The sequence below is a fragment of the Stigmatopora nigra genome, chromosome 21 (genome assembly GCF_051989575.1).
Source record: "Stigmatopora nigra isolate UIUO_SnigA chromosome 21, RoL_Snig_1.1, whole genome shotgun sequence".
Lineage (NCBI taxonomy): Eukaryota > Metazoa > Chordata > Actinopteri > Syngnathiformes > Syngnathidae > Stigmatopora > Stigmatopora nigra.
The window spans coordinates 4660820-4680000 of NC_135528.1; the positions used below are offsets into that span (position 1 = coordinate 4660820).

The 19181-nt window shown below is 37.5% G+C and overlaps 1 protein-coding gene and 1 long non-coding RNA gene across 6 annotated transcripts in view; one reads left to right on the forward strand and one right to left on the reverse strand.

Annotated features, from left to right (window-relative positions):
• trappc9 (trafficking protein particle complex subunit 9) overlaps nucleotides 1-19181 on the forward strand; it is an 82144-nt gene that overhangs the window by 62654 nt on the left and 309 nt on the right. For all 3 annotated transcript variants that reach the window (XM_077743113.1, XM_077743114.1, XM_077743115.1), the window contains 2 exons: nucleotides 18582-18805; nucleotides 19073-19181. The exon at nucleotides 19073-19181 is cut by the window's right edge and continues 309 nt beyond it. In XM_077743113.1, coding sequence (XP_077599239.1) covers nucleotides 18582-18805; nucleotides 19073-19181 — 333 coding nt within the window. The remainder of the gene's footprint in view (nucleotides 1-18581; nucleotides 18806-19072) is intronic.
• The window catches only part of LOC144214588 (uncharacterized), a 25220-nt gene continuing 24897 nt past the window's right edge, over nucleotides 18859-19181 (reverse strand). For all 3 annotated transcript variants that reach the window (XR_013330253.1, XR_013330252.1, XR_013330251.1), the window contains one exon: nucleotides 18859-19181. This exon is cut by the window's right edge. This is a non-coding gene — a long non-coding RNA (uncharacterized LOC144214588).

The following is a 19181-nucleotide window of genomic DNA, read 5'->3' on the forward strand; positions in this document are numbered from 1 at the left end:
ATACCCTTGCATACATGGCTGCCATGAAAAGAAAGTGTGTGTTTGCATATGTAACTCGGAATTTGTTTACAAACACGTTATCTCTGGAATACTCTTATGAGGTTTTTTGGAGATCCAACCCGGATGGAAATATATGCTACCTTTGTTTTCCTCTACCTAAAACCCATTAAATTGGAACCCAAGCACATTTTTCTTGCATTTATTACATTGGCATGGGAGTTGAAATCATTCTTTAGTTTTCAATATCCCATTGTGGAACAGTTGTTTGGTCAAATCGTGAAGTTACTGGCTCTTGTTGACTGTGAAATAACTTTCTAATTTGATTATTTTGAGAGAGCGTCAGATTTTGAGCAGGGATTTTTTTTGGTCTAGTCTGAACAGTAATCAGGATTGTACAACAGCCCCTCAAAATACGCATAGGCCGCTCAATGTTGACCTAATTGGTGTACAGAGATGCCCGGATAACTGTCGATAAAATATCAGGGTTAAAGATGGATGTTTTATTACAGCCCCCACTTGCTTCCTCACTATCTAACTACTGCAACTGAGATTCTTGAATTTGCAAGGAGGACTGCCTATTTAACTGATTGATAGGCCCAAAGAGGAACACTGGCCAATCAGAGTTGGATTTATCTGCTTGTTTTTCACCTCTGTTGCCCAGACTATGTCAATCGACTGCATCATTTTTTGTACTGAAACTGAAATCACACACCTATTTGTAAATGACAGGCTTCTGTAGCCACAGCGTTATTGGAAATGTTGTTTGGTTAGCAGTACGTTGGCGAACATAAGTCAGGAATCGACTCCATTGAAAGATGTTTGGGCATGTGTATGTTTTTTGTCAAATCTTGGATCCCTTGCAAAAAAAATGTTTAGGGACTGGCACATACTTGGAAATATGGGTTCTTTTTGTTGATCTGTAATGTGGAATATTGTGGAAACTTGATTGTATTTTGGCATATGTGTCTTTCTTGGCTTTCTTTTTTCTCCTTGTGGATGTCAGGTTAGCACAGTTAGCAGGCTTGGGGCACCCATTTTCAAGGCATTTATCATTGCTGCAGAACAATTCCGACTGTCAGTGCTTCAGTTTGGGGGAAGTGCTGGAAATTTATCTTCTCCCACCTGCCGCTGTTTGTCCACCTCATAAGATCTCATTTAGACATAGGGGATACGTTTTTTTCCCCTTCAATTGGACTTTGGTGTGTTCCTAGTACTTTTCAGTTTTTCACATTCTTTGGGAAGCTACAAAAGTAAGCCTAGTGGCACTACTACTGCCTCTTTTTTTTTTTTTTGAAGAGCAATTATTTTCTCTATGGCAATGGAACAAAATCTATTGTCATCCCTGCCGTCGCCTAGCTTTTACAGCGTATTAAATTGACCGCTAAAGAATAGAAGTTTGGTAATTGCACACCTTTCAGGTGCTTGGAAAAAAAAAACATCAACTAAAAGGATGGTTATATTATTTGTCACTGGAGCAAACAGAAACAGATGATGGCTTGGATATCTTGTGGATGCTCCAAAAGTCTTAGCCGGATTGTGAAATACTGTGAGGTGATGATAAGCTAGTTGAACTTGCAGTACTTGCAGTATGATTGGAGTATCAGTAGAAACCAGTCAAGTCTTAAATACACAAATGCACTTGCTGGACTATTTAACACTGAGGAATAATAGTATCCCTGCTGGGATTTTTAACATGGGCGTTTTTGGTTTATCAATAATGAAGGAACCAATGGGACTTGGTAGTAAATAACTATTTTTGTACCATATTCAGCTGTGCATTTATTTGGACATTTTTGTGTTGATTCAAAAGACCATTGGGCACTTGTAGAGCCCTCATCTGAGAGGCAAGTCCCTTTTGCTACACTCATCTGTCACTATAAATCTTCATTACTATTGCGCCATCTAAGTCATTCCCCGCATGTCTAATTCAAAGAATGCCTTTTATTTTGTGCAATCACCAGTTATGATTGGGATGTAATTGGCCATACTAAGGAGGGAAATTACAGAAAGTCTGACTTTGTTTTTTTTTTTCATCCCCGGAACTGCAGTTAATATTAATATGGTGGTGAAATACACATTAGTGAAGGTTCGGATAACGTTCACTTAGCTTTTTTTTTTTTTGGGATCAACTCAATGTGCTTTTCCAAATCCCATTGCGATAGACTGGCGAGACTTTTCGCCTGAATTCACCTTCCACTCACCACGAATTTTTACTTTTCACTTTTTTATTTAGAACTGGACTATCTTATGAGCACTTAACTTGGATTTAAAACATTTTACATACAGAAATGGATTTAATAATTGCTATCACGTAATTTCATCATGATTTCATATTCTTTACACCATCACACATAGTCCTCAGAAGCCCTTTCCTTTTTTTTACCCACCTTTGGTGTTCCTGCAAAGTGCAGATCAATATATTTTTGGTAACACTTGATAAAAATACATTATCACTTCTCTCTCTCTCAAAGACTTTTATTTGCTCTTCCTGGCTGCTTCATAGTTTATTTTTTCTTTACAGCCACCTACGTGAGGGTATCAGTACCGTATGACACATTTAAAACTGACGCTACTGCTTCTAATAGTGGTTCCCCTAATTTACAGGGTCAGAGAGGGTGACTTTGCAAGTGTTGCATAGAATCATAATAGAAATCTCTGCAGTGCAATGACGCACGTGCTATCTCACATAATTAACCCAGCAAAGTGATTAACATGACATGCAAGCATATACTGTCTGCTATTAGCTTTTAATCTGGGCAGTAATGGGAAACTTTCTTGTTTCCTCCCACTATCAGATCGATAAAAACTATATGATAGTGTCTAAATTAGAAGAATCCCATAAGATTCGTTCATGCGCCTTCATTAATGCCTGAATTCATGAGAATGTTTGGTACTGATAAGCTTAGGCACTCTAGTTTTTTATTTTTATTTTGGCAGGATGTAGTTTGTAATGTTGGCAGACATATGTTACTTGGTGAATAGCTTGAGGGCCTTTTTCAACTATTCTCCTTACTGGCAGTTTAAACCATCTCTAAATCCACCACCATCACAACATGTGATATTGATCCCACAGTTGGAAATTTCCCTGGTTGTGATAGCTAAAAAAAATGCTATAAAACAGCATGTATCAGACCATTTATATCATCTGAAGACATCCAGAATAAATATTACTGTGTCTGATAACATGAAAGAAAGAAAAAATTAAATGCATAATACCCACCAGACAAGCAGATTATTGGATTTATCAATGTCTGTTCAAATTATGTTTTCTAGTTGGTTGCTTTTAACAAATATAGCTAATCTAGGTTAAAAACTGCTCATCGCTTTGTGTATGTTTTTTTTTTAAATTTACATAAACCAGCACTATAGGATTTTGAAGAGATTAACTCCAAAATCGACAAAATAAACGAAAAAGTTAAAAGAAATTCATACAATTCTACCTAAACAAATTCATGTTGTAATGGTGGTCAATGCTTTTCACTTATAAAAGTAGTTTTCTCACTAAAATATGATGTAACTGATAGTGTGGCTGAAATCATGGCTTCTTATTGCAAAACAGTTCACACTAAGTCCACAGAGCCATTATAAAATCACTTCCAAGTATATTGATTGTGTTCTGCTCTACTTGCCCTTATCAAACAAAAAAAATAAAAAACTATTAGGCTCATTGAACAGTAAATTAACCATACTTGTGAAAGTGATTGACTCTCTATCACTCGCAATTGTAGCAATAAGTCAAACAAATACATTTTTTACGTACATTTTAATCAGTTCAGGTCAGTGTATTGCTAAAAAAATATGACCCAATCCATAATATCTGCCCATTGCATTGGACTCACTAAACAAAATGCACACCTGGCAGTGATATGCAAATATGAAGTTGTACATCATTTATATCAAATGTAAGGATAAACTAGAAAAACATATTTACAGGTCAATTGAGTTGCCTTAACTTAAGATTAAGACTTAAGATGTAACTTAACATTAAGACATGACATAGCAAAAACGATATGGTTGGTTAACAAATGTAGAATATGGCTCGAACAATATGTATCCACCTTTAACGGCATCATTTAATGGGATTTTTTTTTTTTACCCCAAGCGAGTAGTTGAGTGATAATTGTTTATTTAGTGAAAGGTTTAGGCACGTCATACGGAATAATATCTTTGACCTTTTCTAAAAAACACACACGCATGCCCCTATTTCTTCTTTGCCGAATGGCTTTGTGTCCTCCTCCACGTCAACCTGGGCTGTCCTTTTGTTCTGCCCTCTTTGTCTGCTCTTGTCATATTGCAAAACACCTGGTATTTAAGAACAATCAAGCTTTGACGAGTAATTATGAGCGATCCCACTTGCCCGCAGGTCTGTTGTCAATGCAGTATTGTCTACCAATGCCGTATCCCGCCGATCCCTTTAGCCAACAACCGGGATGTAACACTGATGATGGTGTAAGATTCAGATTACGCCTCATTTCCACCAAGCAGATTGGTTCATTTGTACTTGAGGCAAAGTGTCCCATAATAACCAAGCTGTACTATTCTATTTTCAGTACTTCTTAGTCATGAAAAATGTCTATATATTTTTTTTTTCTAAAGATGTATAAAGCTAGAATGTATTGTGTAAAGAAGGCACAGAATGAAATTGGTTTTTAAGTAGATCCATTTTGATTTTCTAGAAAAAGAAGCAAATTGCGTGCTGTAAATACCGTTATAATGGGAGCGGTCCTTGGCGGACACGAGCCCCACGGGGTTAACGGATCGTTCCTTCCCATGGGGGCCACAGATCGTTGCGAAGGTTAAGCGGTGAGTCAGAAGCGGGGATGACAGGTAGTGCAGCGTTCTGTGCCGCACGCGAGCGCCTGCAGCTCACCTGACAAATCAAATCTCTTCCCTCGGTGGTTTTGCACCATGGCAGTATGTTCTATAATGTCCTGACAGATGCTAGGAAATGACCCTTTTCTCTGCCTTATCTGTTGAAGAAAAAAAAATGAAAACAAAACGTAGCAGTGTGATCAAAGTATGTGGCAACCACATCAAAATGATCATCATTGCCTATTTTGATCATTTTAGGTCACTAATTGGATAGCCAGGACCCGAAAAGTGAGACGGCAAAGATAAGAAATATGTTTACGAGAGAGACTAGAAAATGTCAGATAAAAGGAAGGGAAAATACGGAGCAAATGGCACTTTCTATAAAAATTGAAAAGGAAATGGCCGGGGCTATTTCTGTTTATACTTCCCGCTGGGAGCATGTATACTGGAATGGGAAACGTGGTTATGAGACAAAATTTAGCTGCTCAAAGTCGAAATTGAGATGAGCATGTCGACCTCCATTTAATCATAGTAGAAAATAGTAAATAGTATATAGATAGAAGTATACATATAAATATATAGAGATATAGACATATATAGATATATATTTATATATATAGATATAGATATAGACTTATGTAGTCATGTATTTAGATAGATATATATAGACATATATATAAATATAGATTTATGTAGTCATATATAGATAGACAGATATAGACATATATATATAGACATATATATAGACAGATATAGACATATATATAGACAGATATAGACATATATATAGACATATATATATAGATATATATAGATATAGACATATATATATTGATATATACATATATAGATATTTATATAGATATAGACATATATATGCATATCTATATATAGACATATATATAGATATATAAGTACATATCTATATATAGACATATATAGTTAAATATAGATATAGACATATATATATATATAGATATAGACATATATATGTAGATATATATAGAAATAGACGTATATATAGATATATATAGAGAGAGATATATCTTTTAATTATGTTTACTGCTGCCTAATACATTTTATTGACACCTTTGATGATAACACCCTTAAACAGAATATGACTATAGATTCCTTTTGTAATCCACAGCTGCATTGTGTTAATCTATTAAGAATCGTTTTCATCCGCATCTAAGAATCCATTTATTTTCAACTATTACCAGTCTTGAACGTATCTATTCCTGAGATAAAGAAGATCAGGCGCAGCAAACACAACGCAGAGCTATTGATTTTTCCACACAGATGAATGTGCTGAGCTCTTACTGTTTTTTGGTCTATGTGGGCAGAATTGTCATGCACTGGCATGCTCCAACGTTTTTATTTGCTAGTAAATATCGCTGTATGCCTTAAGAGTTCTTTTCACAATGGACTACTCGTAACCTCTTATAGTTGGGCATCATTGTTTTCCCTTTGAAAAAAAAAAGCAATTCCCCAGAAAGTGCAGATATGAAATTGTAATTCTGCCCAGGACAAATGCTATGTGGCGCCCTTCTGAATTATAAATGAAAGCAGAAGGACCCCAACGCTGCTGTCTTGCTGCTCGTGATTCAAACACTTTGTCGTGTGTGTGTACCACATAAAACACACACAATCTGTTAGCTTTCTCCTGCATTTGGAACTAAGCAGTGAACAGCTCTGTCCATTCTTATTGGCTAGGACTTCAAACACAAGGGAAATACGGTCAAAAATTCGACAACAACAAAAAAAATGCTATATTCCACAAGGCCAGGACTTGTTTAATTTGATTATATAATTAGGAGACAAATACAATCATTAGGTGTTTGTGGGACACGACTCCAAAATTGAAAAAACCCACATTAATCCAAATATTTGGTGCTCGGATGTTTGGTCGCCGGACTTTTGGTCGCCGGTCAAATGGTGACAGATAGTTTACGGTTGAAAACATCTCTCAAAATTATATTCATGACAGAGAGTTTAATATCCAAGAGAGAGAGTATAATATCTAAGAGAGAGAGAGTTTAATATCTATGTACTGTTTAATATTGAAGTACTGTGTAATATCTAAGTACTGTATAATATCTAAGTACTGTATAATATCTAAGTACTGTTTAATATCTAAGTACTGTTTAATATCTAAGTACATTTGACCGGTGACCAAAAGGGACCAAAAGACCGGCGAGAAAACGTCCGGTCACGAAATATTTGGGCCCATTGCCATTTCAATCATTGGCCGGGCAGGTATGTATTGATTCAGCATTAACCTATCAGTAATCTTGAGTGATTAAACCAGCGCAGAATAACCTAATTTATTCTGGATCACACTAGCGAGCATTGTAGATACCCATGCTATTGTTCCATCCGCCTTAGTCACACTCGCTGATGGCCGACATTCCTTGACCGCAGTTGTAACGTCGTGACGAAAAAACCTCCGACTGGCGCGGCCCACGCGCTCGTTCCCACTAAAATGACATACTACAAATGTGGGTAGCTTTCCATTAGTGAGACGGAGCCAACGAGGGGCTGAGAGAATCGGTGAAATGTGAACAAAAAAAAATTCCATCAGATGTTATTTCCAGAGCACTGGAGGCTTTTGTAACATTGTCAGGCAGAGGCGCACAGCAATTTTGGTTTGTCAGCTCTCGTTCTTCCCTTTGGCAGACGGCTAGGGACCGCGTTATTCAATTTTATTTCAAAATTCGCGTTTAGGGCGTCTTGGATATATTGATTTTGGTATTGAAATTTTGTGTGTTTTAGGGTTGATAGATTAAATCATTTATTGTTTCATCCAAACGTGATTAGAGTACATTTCCCATTAATTACAGAAAACTGCCTGTTGAAATTTTATGTCAATTATTTAAAACTGGCTAGTTTTTATTGGCCCGCAGTAAATAAGTAAAATATTGTCAAATATGTCCCGCACAAAAAGCTAGAGTTCAACCTCCACTATGTTATTTTTTAACACTTGATACCCTTCAAACATTGCCTTGGCAGTGGCAATGTAGGAAATCAATGTTAAACGGTGTTGAGTGAACATATTTTATTGCCATTGATGGCAATTGGCGTCCAATCAAATAGACATAACAGCCAATGAGTGAATTACTTATAGATAAAAACTTTTTTAAAAAGAAAAAACGAATGAGTTGGCCCTTTTCCAGGAGAAAACAAGTTTGGACACCCCTGATTTTCAGTGTTGTCTCATGACAACAAGTCATTTGCATGCACGTAGGAAGGCAGGCATGCTCTCCCATCTCTATGCATCCATCCATTGAAAGACATTTTAATGTCACTCTGACCTGTATGACTGTTTACTCAATGCCCGCGACCCATCTGCCAGTCTTAGTTAGTTTCCATCCCATGATAGCACACACACTCATCCTTATGGCACTTGAGATAGAAAAAACACTAGGAAAAACATGACATGTATACTAACAGGAGAGGGCTTCTTATTTTATAATCATATAAAAATGGAGCATTTTAGCCAGCATTGACAATTAATGTTGGGCAGTTTAAATGTCCTTTGACGCAAAATCCTCTAATTTTAGCATTATAATGCAATATTTTGCAAATAAAAAATCACTTGAGTTGAGGATCAAACTCTTATTTGAAGCGGCCAATTCTACGTAAAAATGACAAATCCAACTGAAATGTATTCAATCCAGAAAGGATGATTTTTTTTACATTTCATCTAAGTTTCATCCCTTTTGCTTTTATGCCGTGTTCTTAAAAAAGTATTTACTTTTCAGTCGAAAACCGCCTCCGAGAAAACATATTCGATTTCTAATGGTTGCATCCGAGCTGTCAGACCGGCACGTTTGCAGCACCAATCACGTTGTTACTCAGCGGGATCATTATTCTGTTATCTGTCTCCTTAATGTAACTCTAAAACTTTAATAGGTGCTTTATATTTAGCTGCTGCCATATTACGCCAATTTACATATTTTAGCCACAGCAGCTGTGGAATCCCCACGCCTTCTTTCCCGAAGCTAGAATCGAACATACGCCACATGTTGTCATTAAAAAGATACTGCAATTTAACTTGCTGCGAAAGATGAATTGCCTACGACTGCATTTGCATCTTAGTAGTTGATTTCAAAGTTTAATTCCCATAATGCGATTCAAAAACAGGATTTTTTTTTACTTGAACTCCATATTTTTTCCTACTAGCATGTCCCACTGTGCCCCTGATAAACACACTTGTACGGCTGCCATTCATAAATATGTAGTGCTCATTAATCCTATCCGGCACATGACATCACAATACTCTCAACACATCTGATTTTAAGTGGCCAGACTTGCTTATAAAGCGCTTTGTCGTCGTTGCACGACTCCTCGTAAAGCCAAGAAGATGTTGCTTACGGTCTTATTAGTACGATGTGTCCGTAAGTGCATGTATGTAACCTTGCTGTGTATTTCAAACATCACATGGAATTATTCACCCTGGTTTAGAGTGCTTGGGAAAACACATGAATAATGCAATGCCACTCAGTGGCTTTGGTGGTGGGCTTTAATGAGATTTTTGGGTCGTATGTGCTTACCAAGTCATCTTGCATTAGAGGACTGTCATGCAAAAGGGGATAAGTAAAGGTGAGCTAAGGTTTAAGTTGGTTTTAGGTTAAGGTATGGCGAGGGTTGATGAAGAGGCGGGTGTAATGTTGCTGCTGGGAGCTGAATTAAATCTGTTTTATTTTCCCCAGATAACAAAATAAATATAAGATTGTTGCTGCATAATAGTCTGTCCGACAGTGAATTTGCTAATTGCAAAGTATTGTTTATGGACTTCACATCACAGATTGAGGCAAAGGGATTTTGTGTTTCACATTGTACCCAATTAGTGTTGTTGTTGTTGTTGTTGTGAGAGACAAAACTCCCAAAAAAATCAAAGTTTCTCAACTCATTCACTGCCAGTGGTTTTCAATTTAGAACTTCCAGTTTTTTGACAGCCATTATAGAGCTTTTTCACCTTTCAAGACCTAAAGTATATTGTGTTTGTGACCATATCAACAAGATACTTTCACAGCAAGCTTAACGTTTCTTCGTTCAAGCTTTTTTTCATTCTTTAGAAAGCACCACAGATCACCAAGAAAAGGGACAAAACAAGTTCTTTTTTAAAGTTTTTCCCTTTTTCAAGCTCTTTTTTGCCATGGAATATTTCCAAATGGAACCCACATTTTAATGGATGATTATTAGATGTATGGGAATGCAAATAAAAAGACATTTTATCAATCGGGCAAGTGGCTGAGTTGGCGGATGTACAGACTCAGCAGAAGTAGGTTTGAGACTCCATTCAGAAAACAAGATTGGATTAGTAGGAAATCTTTATCCGCCAGTGGATGAGACTGATGAACTGCATTGGGTTTTTTGTGTGCAATCTTTACCAAAAGCGCCGCCTGATTTATCTAAAGCAGACCGAGTCATATGGCGTGATTGACTTCCACAAAGCGTAATGCTGAAATCTGAAACTGCAGATGGAGTTTACAACGGTTAGAGTGAAGGCATTGGTCAGGCAGACGCTCTTTAGATACTCTTTTCTTATCGGGAATGAAATAAGGTATAGATTATGACCAAGTTTTGACAGAGAGCATCCTATTGCGTGACACCAAAAAGTACAAAATGAGCTTTTAAACTCTTTATGAAATATTCAATTAAAATCAACAGCAGTGGCATTACACTGAGCTGTAATTTTGGTTTATTTACATGCGGAATTGCGGTCCAGGTCCGATTGGGGGACCTTGACTTTCTCGATATTAACTATTTTTTTTCACTCCTCAAAAAGTGATACATAGTCCTCATTCTGTTTCCTATTCGTTCCACTCTAAAATCTAAAATTGCATTTCTTCTTCTACTCCTTTTCAACTACAAATATTTTATAGTCTGCATAAATAACATCATTTTACCGCTTAAAGATTAAAATATATTATCTGTCATTGATTAGTTACATAATTTCCTGCATTATTCTTACAATATGGGCAAAAAATATCTGAAAAAAAATCATATCCAATTGGAAATTCAAACAAAAATAAGCATTGATCTTCCCTAATGCAGACCCAGATTTAGTTAGCAGGAACAATTCTTGTAAAGCACCCCTGACAGGATGGCAACACCTTAGGAAAAAAAAAAAACGGGACAGGAGGTATCAACAGCTCATCCTAACCGCGATGGTGCTAATGACGATGGCGGTCACAGCCATAACCAGAGGCGAGCTGTTTTTAGAAGCAACACTTTGTTTGGAAGGAAAGGAATGTGTCAACGCCCGCGTCTTACCGCCTTGTCCTTTTTTTATTCCTCCCAACTTTGTATATTTGTTGATTTATTCGATAGTCCTCCCCCCCTATTTTCTAGTGCATCGCCTCATTTAGATTGTCTCGCTCTTATTACTCAAGGAAAAAAAAATCCTAAATCTAAAATAGAGACTCTGAGGTCATGTGAAGTCCACATTTGTGGGTGCTCGGACGTTTGGTCGCCGGATGTTTGGTGACAGAGAGTTTACTATTGAAGCCAGCTTTCAAAATTATATTCATAAGAGAGTTAAATATCTAAGAGAGAGAGTCAAATATCTAAGAGAGAGAGAGTTTAAAATCTAAGTACTGTTCAATATCTAATTACTGTTTAATATCTAAGTATTGTTTAATATCTAAGGACTGTTTAATATCTAAGTACTGTTTAATATCAAAGTACTGTTTAATATCTAAGTACTATTTAATATCTAACTACTGTTTAATATATAAGTACTGTTTAATATCTAAGTACATTTGACCGGCGACCCAAAGACCACTAACCAAACGTCCAGCGACCAAACGTCCAGTCACGCATTTGTGTTATATTGCCTTTATAATAATGATATTTCTGCAAAATAACTCATTAGAAATGGCAGTTTTCATTTGGGAATCTACTTTTTTATGAAGACCCTTCCCAACGCCAGGTTTATTGTCTACTCTGTCTTCAATTTAGAGGCGCTCAATTAGAGTATATAAGTTGTGCAAGCATGTGTGCTTGTATTTGCCGGGTCGTTACGGCTATTCTCAACACCAGACAACAGTATCGGAGCAATCTGTGTGAAGCGGCGCATTTAAATTACAGCCCGGCAGCTAATCAATATGTTTAAGCCTTATAGCTGAGTCAGGTAATAACTTCTTATTGGTTCATCATTACAAGTGAATCCACCGAGTGAATAGGACTTTGCTTTTTTGGTATTTGTCATTTAAAAAAATGACCAGAATCTCTGATACAGCAGCTCTAAAAAAAAGTCCATACAACCCTATTAAAAGCCTTTTTTTTAATGATTCCCTTCTCTACAATACCAAGAGCAGAAATCATTTCAAAACATTGTGACCTATAACAAAATGAAATCTTTTTGAGACAAGACATAAAAATAAACAAGTGATTTAGCGCTTTTCCCCAAATGTGCACATCCCTGGGACGTGTTCCGAATTAACGAATTACATTCAGACTCTTGTTAAATAGCACTTAGTGCAGAATTGCTTCTTTAAAGTGTCTCGGTTTAACACCAAAATACATTTTAGACGTTCTAGTCGGCTTTAGTCGCCATCGATTCAATGCGTCTTGCCACGAATGAGTAAATCGTCCTAGAGTAAGCTCAACCAATCATATTTTTAAACTGCCACGTCCTGTCTTGCTTGACCGGACGTTTGGTCGCCGGTCTTTTGGTCGCAGGTCAAATGGTGACAGAGAGTTAACTGTTGAAACCAGATCTCAAAATGATATTCATGAGAAAGAGTTTAATATTTAAATATCTACTGTTTTCAACAGTACTTAGATATTGAACAGTACTTAGATATTAAACAGTACTTAGATATGAAACAGTACTTAGATATTAAACAGTACTTAGATATGAAACAGTACTTTGATATTAAACAGTACTTAGATATTAAACAGTACTTAGATATTTAACAGTACTTAGATATGAAACAGTACTTAGATATTAAACAGTACTTAGATATGAAACAGTACTTAGATATGAAAGAGTACTTAGATATTAAACAGTACTTAGATATTAAACAGTACTTAGATATTAAACAGTACTTAGATACTAAACAGTACTTAGATATTAAACAGTACTTAGATATTAAACAGTACTTAGATATTAAACTGTACTTAGATATTAAACTGTAATTAGATACTAAACAGTACTTAGATATTAAACAGTACTTGGATATTAAACTCTCCTATGAATATAATTTTGAGAGCTGGTTTCAACAGTAAACTCTGTCACCAATAGACCGGCGACCAAACGTCCGAGCACCCCTGTCTTGTACTCAGAGTATTGCTAGATCCCATGTAGTAGTAAAGCCTAAAAGCACCAGGCATTCACCCGGTTGCTTTATGATTATTTAACAGAATAGAATAGCAGCCAGTCAAATGGATATTTATACAGGACAAGATTGTTTGCCTTTTTCTACTCTGCGCTGACCTCTCATTCTTTCCTCCCACTACTGCATGCGCAACATTGAAAGCCGTGCCTGTAAAATGTTTGATATTCCGACTCTGTTGGCTCAGAAGAGGCTGACTAATGAGACTAAGCACATTATCCTGTACAATGACAATTTGACCAATTGTGGACCTGTAGAATAGCGACAGTAGCCTCTGACTTTATTTTTTTATATATCGGAGCAGATACCCTATTAGTGACAGATTGACAGCAGAAGGATGACAAGAGCCTCGTGATTGGACGAACTGGAATCTTAAGGGAGTCGTGGATTTCAATTTCTAAGTTGATTGATATTTTAGGCTTCTTTAGGGAGCAAACTTTGTGTGCTAAAACATGACTTCCATCTTCGTAGATACTCAGGAGAGCTCAGTTTTTTTTTGCTTCCTTTAATGATTAGGATTCTTTTCCCTCTTGGTCCAGTAGCTTATAGCAGCTTTGCTTTTCTTTACTCGTGAAGCACGGAGTATTTGTTTTTACAGGCTCTTAAAATGAAACCCACTTGCTCTTTGCTTCTCTAGCCTGTCAAAGTTTACGTGCAATGTAAGCAACCGTAAGGCCACTGATGAGGAAACCAAACTGACTTCAAACAAGTGCTCGGTAGAGATTTTGCTGCTATTACCTCGTCAAAACAATTGGAAAAGTGCAAGGTGGTCCATAAAAGACTCCATAAAGGTGACAACTCTTAGTGGTTTTTGTCAGTTTAAAAAACAGACTGTACTTTTATCATTTTGACATTTGGATTTTCCGATAACGGCGAATAGTTGCTCTCCATCCAAGATGCTCGTTACTATTTGGTGCATCCTGCTAATGAGTATTTTAGTAGTTATCTTTTTGAAACCCACCAAATTGGCCCAAAACAACTAAAATCCTACTCATAAATCTGATTGATTGCTGTCATTTTTATTACATCACGTTTCCATCCACTTTGTCATCAGCGTGTTTGCTTTAAAATAAAAGTTGAACATAATAAGCCAGATAAAGATTACACTTATTTCAAGACTATTGCATTTGACTGCCATTAGCAAATTAACATTAAAAGCGTGTTCGATGGTGCATTTGGGAAGGTAAAAGGTGAAATGTAGAAGTACTAATATACCTCGATTTAGTCTGTTTGTTTCTTTTCAACCACATACCACCTGGATCTAGTACTTTTATTCCTATATCTCCATTAAAAAAAACCTCAATGCTACCCATGAGAAATGCTTTAAATAATAAATGTTTGCACCTACCTGGCTATGAGGGTTTTCAAATGAAACCTGTTTAGTATGGACTTACTGTATTTGGATTCTAATATGAGACCAATTTCGGGTGAGTCATTTTTCTCAGTACTGAAAATTGCAGATCGTTCATATTCACGTTCTTTGAAGTGATTGGACATGTTTTTGTTTACTCTTCTAAATCTGTAAACTGGATTGAAAATGACAAGTGTCTTTTATTGTTTTGCAAAGGCCGTTGAGTGACAACAAGATGCAATGAATGTGGTTTGTTACCTGCTTTTTTATTCGCTAATTGATAGGACGCAACTTCAGTTTGATGGCGAGTCACTGTTTTCGTCTTTGGAGGAGTCGGCAGAAGATTTTGCATTATTTAGTCGTTAATCATGCAGAGGATTGATGAGACCTCGCCTATTTGAGGCAGCATGCCTATTGATTGGCTGGGGATAACTCTGTTCTTCTATTCAGACTCAATAAGCACGATTGTTTTCAAACTCTGCACCCCGTCTTTGTTCACACGGTACGAGGCGCCGAGTGCTTTGAAAGCTTTCTTTGCGATTCTCGCGTTTAAATTGGAGTGCAATCATGTTCAGTTCTGGTAATGGGGAATCTGTTAAGATACAAAGAGAGGACTCATTAATAGCTAGTAAACACAAGCGAAGATCTTTTGACTCGGGTCGAGATGACACGATACACAAATAATTATGCTTTGCCTCATTATGAATTTTTGACTTGGAAAAAGTTTGGTGTCAGAAACCAGAGTCGCCATTTGTGTCAATGGCGATTCGTAGTGTTTTGGTGAAATAAGTTGGAAATGTTGGCAGATAGAAGAGTTGCTTTTTAATGAGATGACTAGCTCTCATTAATCCTCAATGAATCCTGGCAAGTGACTGAAGTCATTTTTCAATGACATTGATTGCCATTTGTTCCACGGAAGGAAATAATAATGTTGTAGGTAGCTGTCTTTAGTGATTTGCCCTCGGGTGCCATTTTGACAGCTCATTACCTTCCCCGGGAAATTTGTCACCAAAGTTCAAGTTTCCCAGTAGAATTCGTCTTCATTTTCTAGTGGTCGTATGTTTTAAAAAAAATCCTGCTTCAATTTTCAGGAATTTTTAAACTAGACGTCAGTACATTTTATAAATCTCGCTCTCGCTTTAGATGCGCACAAATATTTTTGTTGACGATGTTATGACGCCTTTAAGCACATTTGTCAAATGCCTACAAAATACCCCCGACAGCTGTAGGATTAATTTAGCTTTAACATAATAGCTGCTCTAACCCCCAGTTTTTTTTTTGGTTTTTTTTCGGAGTGTGTCACTGGCGTACACAATAACAAGAGCATCGTGGCCCGGCAGATTGTGAGTGGGTGAATCGTCTGCGCTTTTGTGGTGCTCCTTTCTATTTCTTTTTTAACTGTAGAAAATGACATCGCCTTCAAGCGCAATGCCTTTAGATAAATCCTGGGAAATCCTCTTCATGTCACCCCCTACGTCTGCGTCATCAGGAGCAATTTTTACATGCTTTCCGCCTCCCACGTTATGAGTTGCTCACTCGATACGCAACCGGAATCTGGTGGAAACGCGTAAACTTTCCTGTGTATGCCGATATTCCTAAACTGGAATATAAGTTTTATGTTTGGGAAAAACAGGGCCAGATGGCATCCCAATTTGTGCTGGTTTGAGATGTGATTTCAGTACTTGTGCCTTAAGACTTGCTGTACTTGTTCAGTAAAACACTGCATTTAAAATACACCCCATATTTGACTAATAGTTTAAAAATAAATTTGATTTTCATGCTAAACAATAGAACAAATTCAGGACTTGAACCTATAACAGGGGTGGGCAAACTTTTGGGCCCAGGGCCCACATTGACTTTAAAAATTTGACAGATGGGCCGGGTTAGAACAAGATACGATACATATAAAAAAGTGCATCCGTTAACAGTACATATGAAACATAAACAGAAAAAAAGGACTAAAGTATTAACATACTCAAACCCCAACCTGAAGCATACATGTCCTTTTAAATCTCTTTATTAGGATGCCGTTATTCTGAATGTGCTATGCGAATGCGCAAACAAGTTTCCAATTCCACTTGTCGCGAGTAATTTAAGCCCTGGATTGGCGATCCATTATGTGGAGACAGCACGGACTTCAAGGGGAATGATTTTTGCAAAGCAATCAGATCATGCCTTACTTCCTTTTGTAGCACAGGCGCAAGCGTGCGACTGCTTTGTGGAATAAACACAGAAAATACAACTTTGGATAGCGATAGACTCATTCAAATATGGTGCTTATTGATTTTTTTTCTTGCAGTCATGAAGTAACTCTGCTTTCTTTTGATGAATCCTCTCATATATTTTCATTCAGTTGCCAAATAGTTTGGATTTTTGATCATTTACAAGGCTATGGATAAAAATATATTCCATCCAGCCAATGAACTTGTCGCATAATGTACTAATTTGAGCAATATTTTACATGGATGGAGTGCAGGTTTAATGGGATGCAACACACTTAAATTCCAGTTCTGCAGCAGTTTAAATGTAATCATTCGTTTTCTGTGATTTTCCTTTAGCGGTGAATATTTATGAAATATTTCGTTTCAGCAACAAACATCATTTCCACTAAATTAAGCTCTTTCGAGGCGATATTTGGCTTTGGCATGTTTAGCTTTGATATGAGCCAGAATGGAAGTTTCTAGTATCTCCTGGAGTCCATTTGGCCCGCCCTACTTTATTTACACAGCCATGAGCTGACACTACACCTGTGATGACACACATACACAAACACAAACACACACATACATTCCCTAATCCAGTTAACGCTTGAAAATCTCCCAAGTGTTACTTTTCATCCTTCCCTCTCGCTCCTGGCGTCTACGTCTTTAATCTCCGAGCCTCTGCGTGATTTCCTTTCGGTTTTGAGGCGTCATCTGACACCGTTATCCCTTCTCGAACCCCCTGCCTCGTCGCTACCGCGGCATCTGGCACGAGAGTCCAAGTTTGCCTTGCGCGACAACTTACGGGTGCTTGGACGTTTGGTCGCCGCTCAAATGGTGACATAGAGTTTACTGTTGAAGCCAGCTCTCAAATGTATATTCATGAGAGAGAGTTTAATATCTAAGTACTGTTTAATATCTAAGTACTGTTTAATATCTAAGTACTGTTTAATATCTAAGTACTGTTTACTATCTAAGTACTGTTTAATATCTAAGTACTGTTTAATATCTAAGTACTGTTTAATATCTAAGTACTGTTTAATATCTATGTACTGTTTAATATCTAAGTACTGTTTAATATCTAAGTACTGTTTAATATCTAAGTACTGTTTAATATCTAAGTACTGTTTAATATCTAAGTACATTTGACCGGCGACCAAACGTCCAGTCACGCAACTTACGTTGCCACCGTAAACACACAACCTGTTGATGTAGTATGGCATTGAAAGGAATATTTTTTTTTGGTAGTCGGCGACAATGCATTATTGATGCTCCCACACTGCGCCACACGCCATTTTTTCCCCCCTCCCTGCTATCTGTCCATCTTCACGCCCCCTCCCCAAACACTCCAAACGGCGCTCGGCTCTTCCATCAGCTTGTCACACGGTGTCAGCTGCTGTGACTCACAGTGTTTATCGCAGCCGCGGGCGTGACACCACAACGTGTGTGACATTTGCTTCCCGCGTTTGTGTGTGTGTGTGTGTGGCGTTGGCTTGTTCAAATCAAATCGCCGCCTTGGCCTACGCATCTGGCTGCATCAGGAGGTGAGCGAGGCTCGCTTAAAATCGCTCGTCGCTTGTCCGGCACAAAGGTGAACATAAGTGAATTTCGTCCTCGTTTTTCTAGCACACCCCCAATTGTGATGTATACTTTAGAGAAAAAGTTTATGTTTTGCAGAGTGAATGTTATGGAGTTCTTGCAAAATAGGCTGTTTTTTTGTCAGATTTTTATGTTGAGGCATGACAAAAAGTAGGTAGTCTTCATATTTTTTTTATTAAAGCATTTATATTGATATAGAAGTCATTTTTAAAGAGATGATGACGTTAAAGATGTCCTTTGAAGACTTTCAGTTGTGGTTCTGTGTCTCTCCAGATGTGTTGGTGAACGGGAAGCCATGCGACTGTGATGTCATCGCCGACTGCCGAGTGGGCGACGCCATCTCCCTGGAGATCAAACTTACCAATCGGAGCAAGAATTCCGTGGGCCCGTTGGCTCTAACCGTAGTGCCTTACCAGGACTACCAAAACGGGGTTCAGAACTACGACCTGGGCGAGGCAGTCACCTTCATAGGATCCAACACCTTCTGCATTGAAACGGTTACTATCACAACACACTCCACACTTCACTTCATCACTCAACACAGCTTATTTCATGAAAAGTCATTGCCTTTTAACATTGTTTTATTTGAATTTGCAAACAAAAACATTTACTTTCCAAGTATTAATTAAATACAGCAGAGACTTTATCTAAATTTAAACCCAGCAGCAATGATATAGTCTATAGTCTTTATTCTCCGTATTGATAACATTGCAAATCCATACTGTAATCCATAATTCCTCCCATTTGTGCTCCACTTTGTGCAGGTGAAACCCAAAGAAAAGTCCATCTGCATGGGCGCACTGCTCTTCCTTTACACTGGAGACTTCTACCTTAACATCAAGTTTCAGGACGACAGCGCCGGGAGGGAGTTGC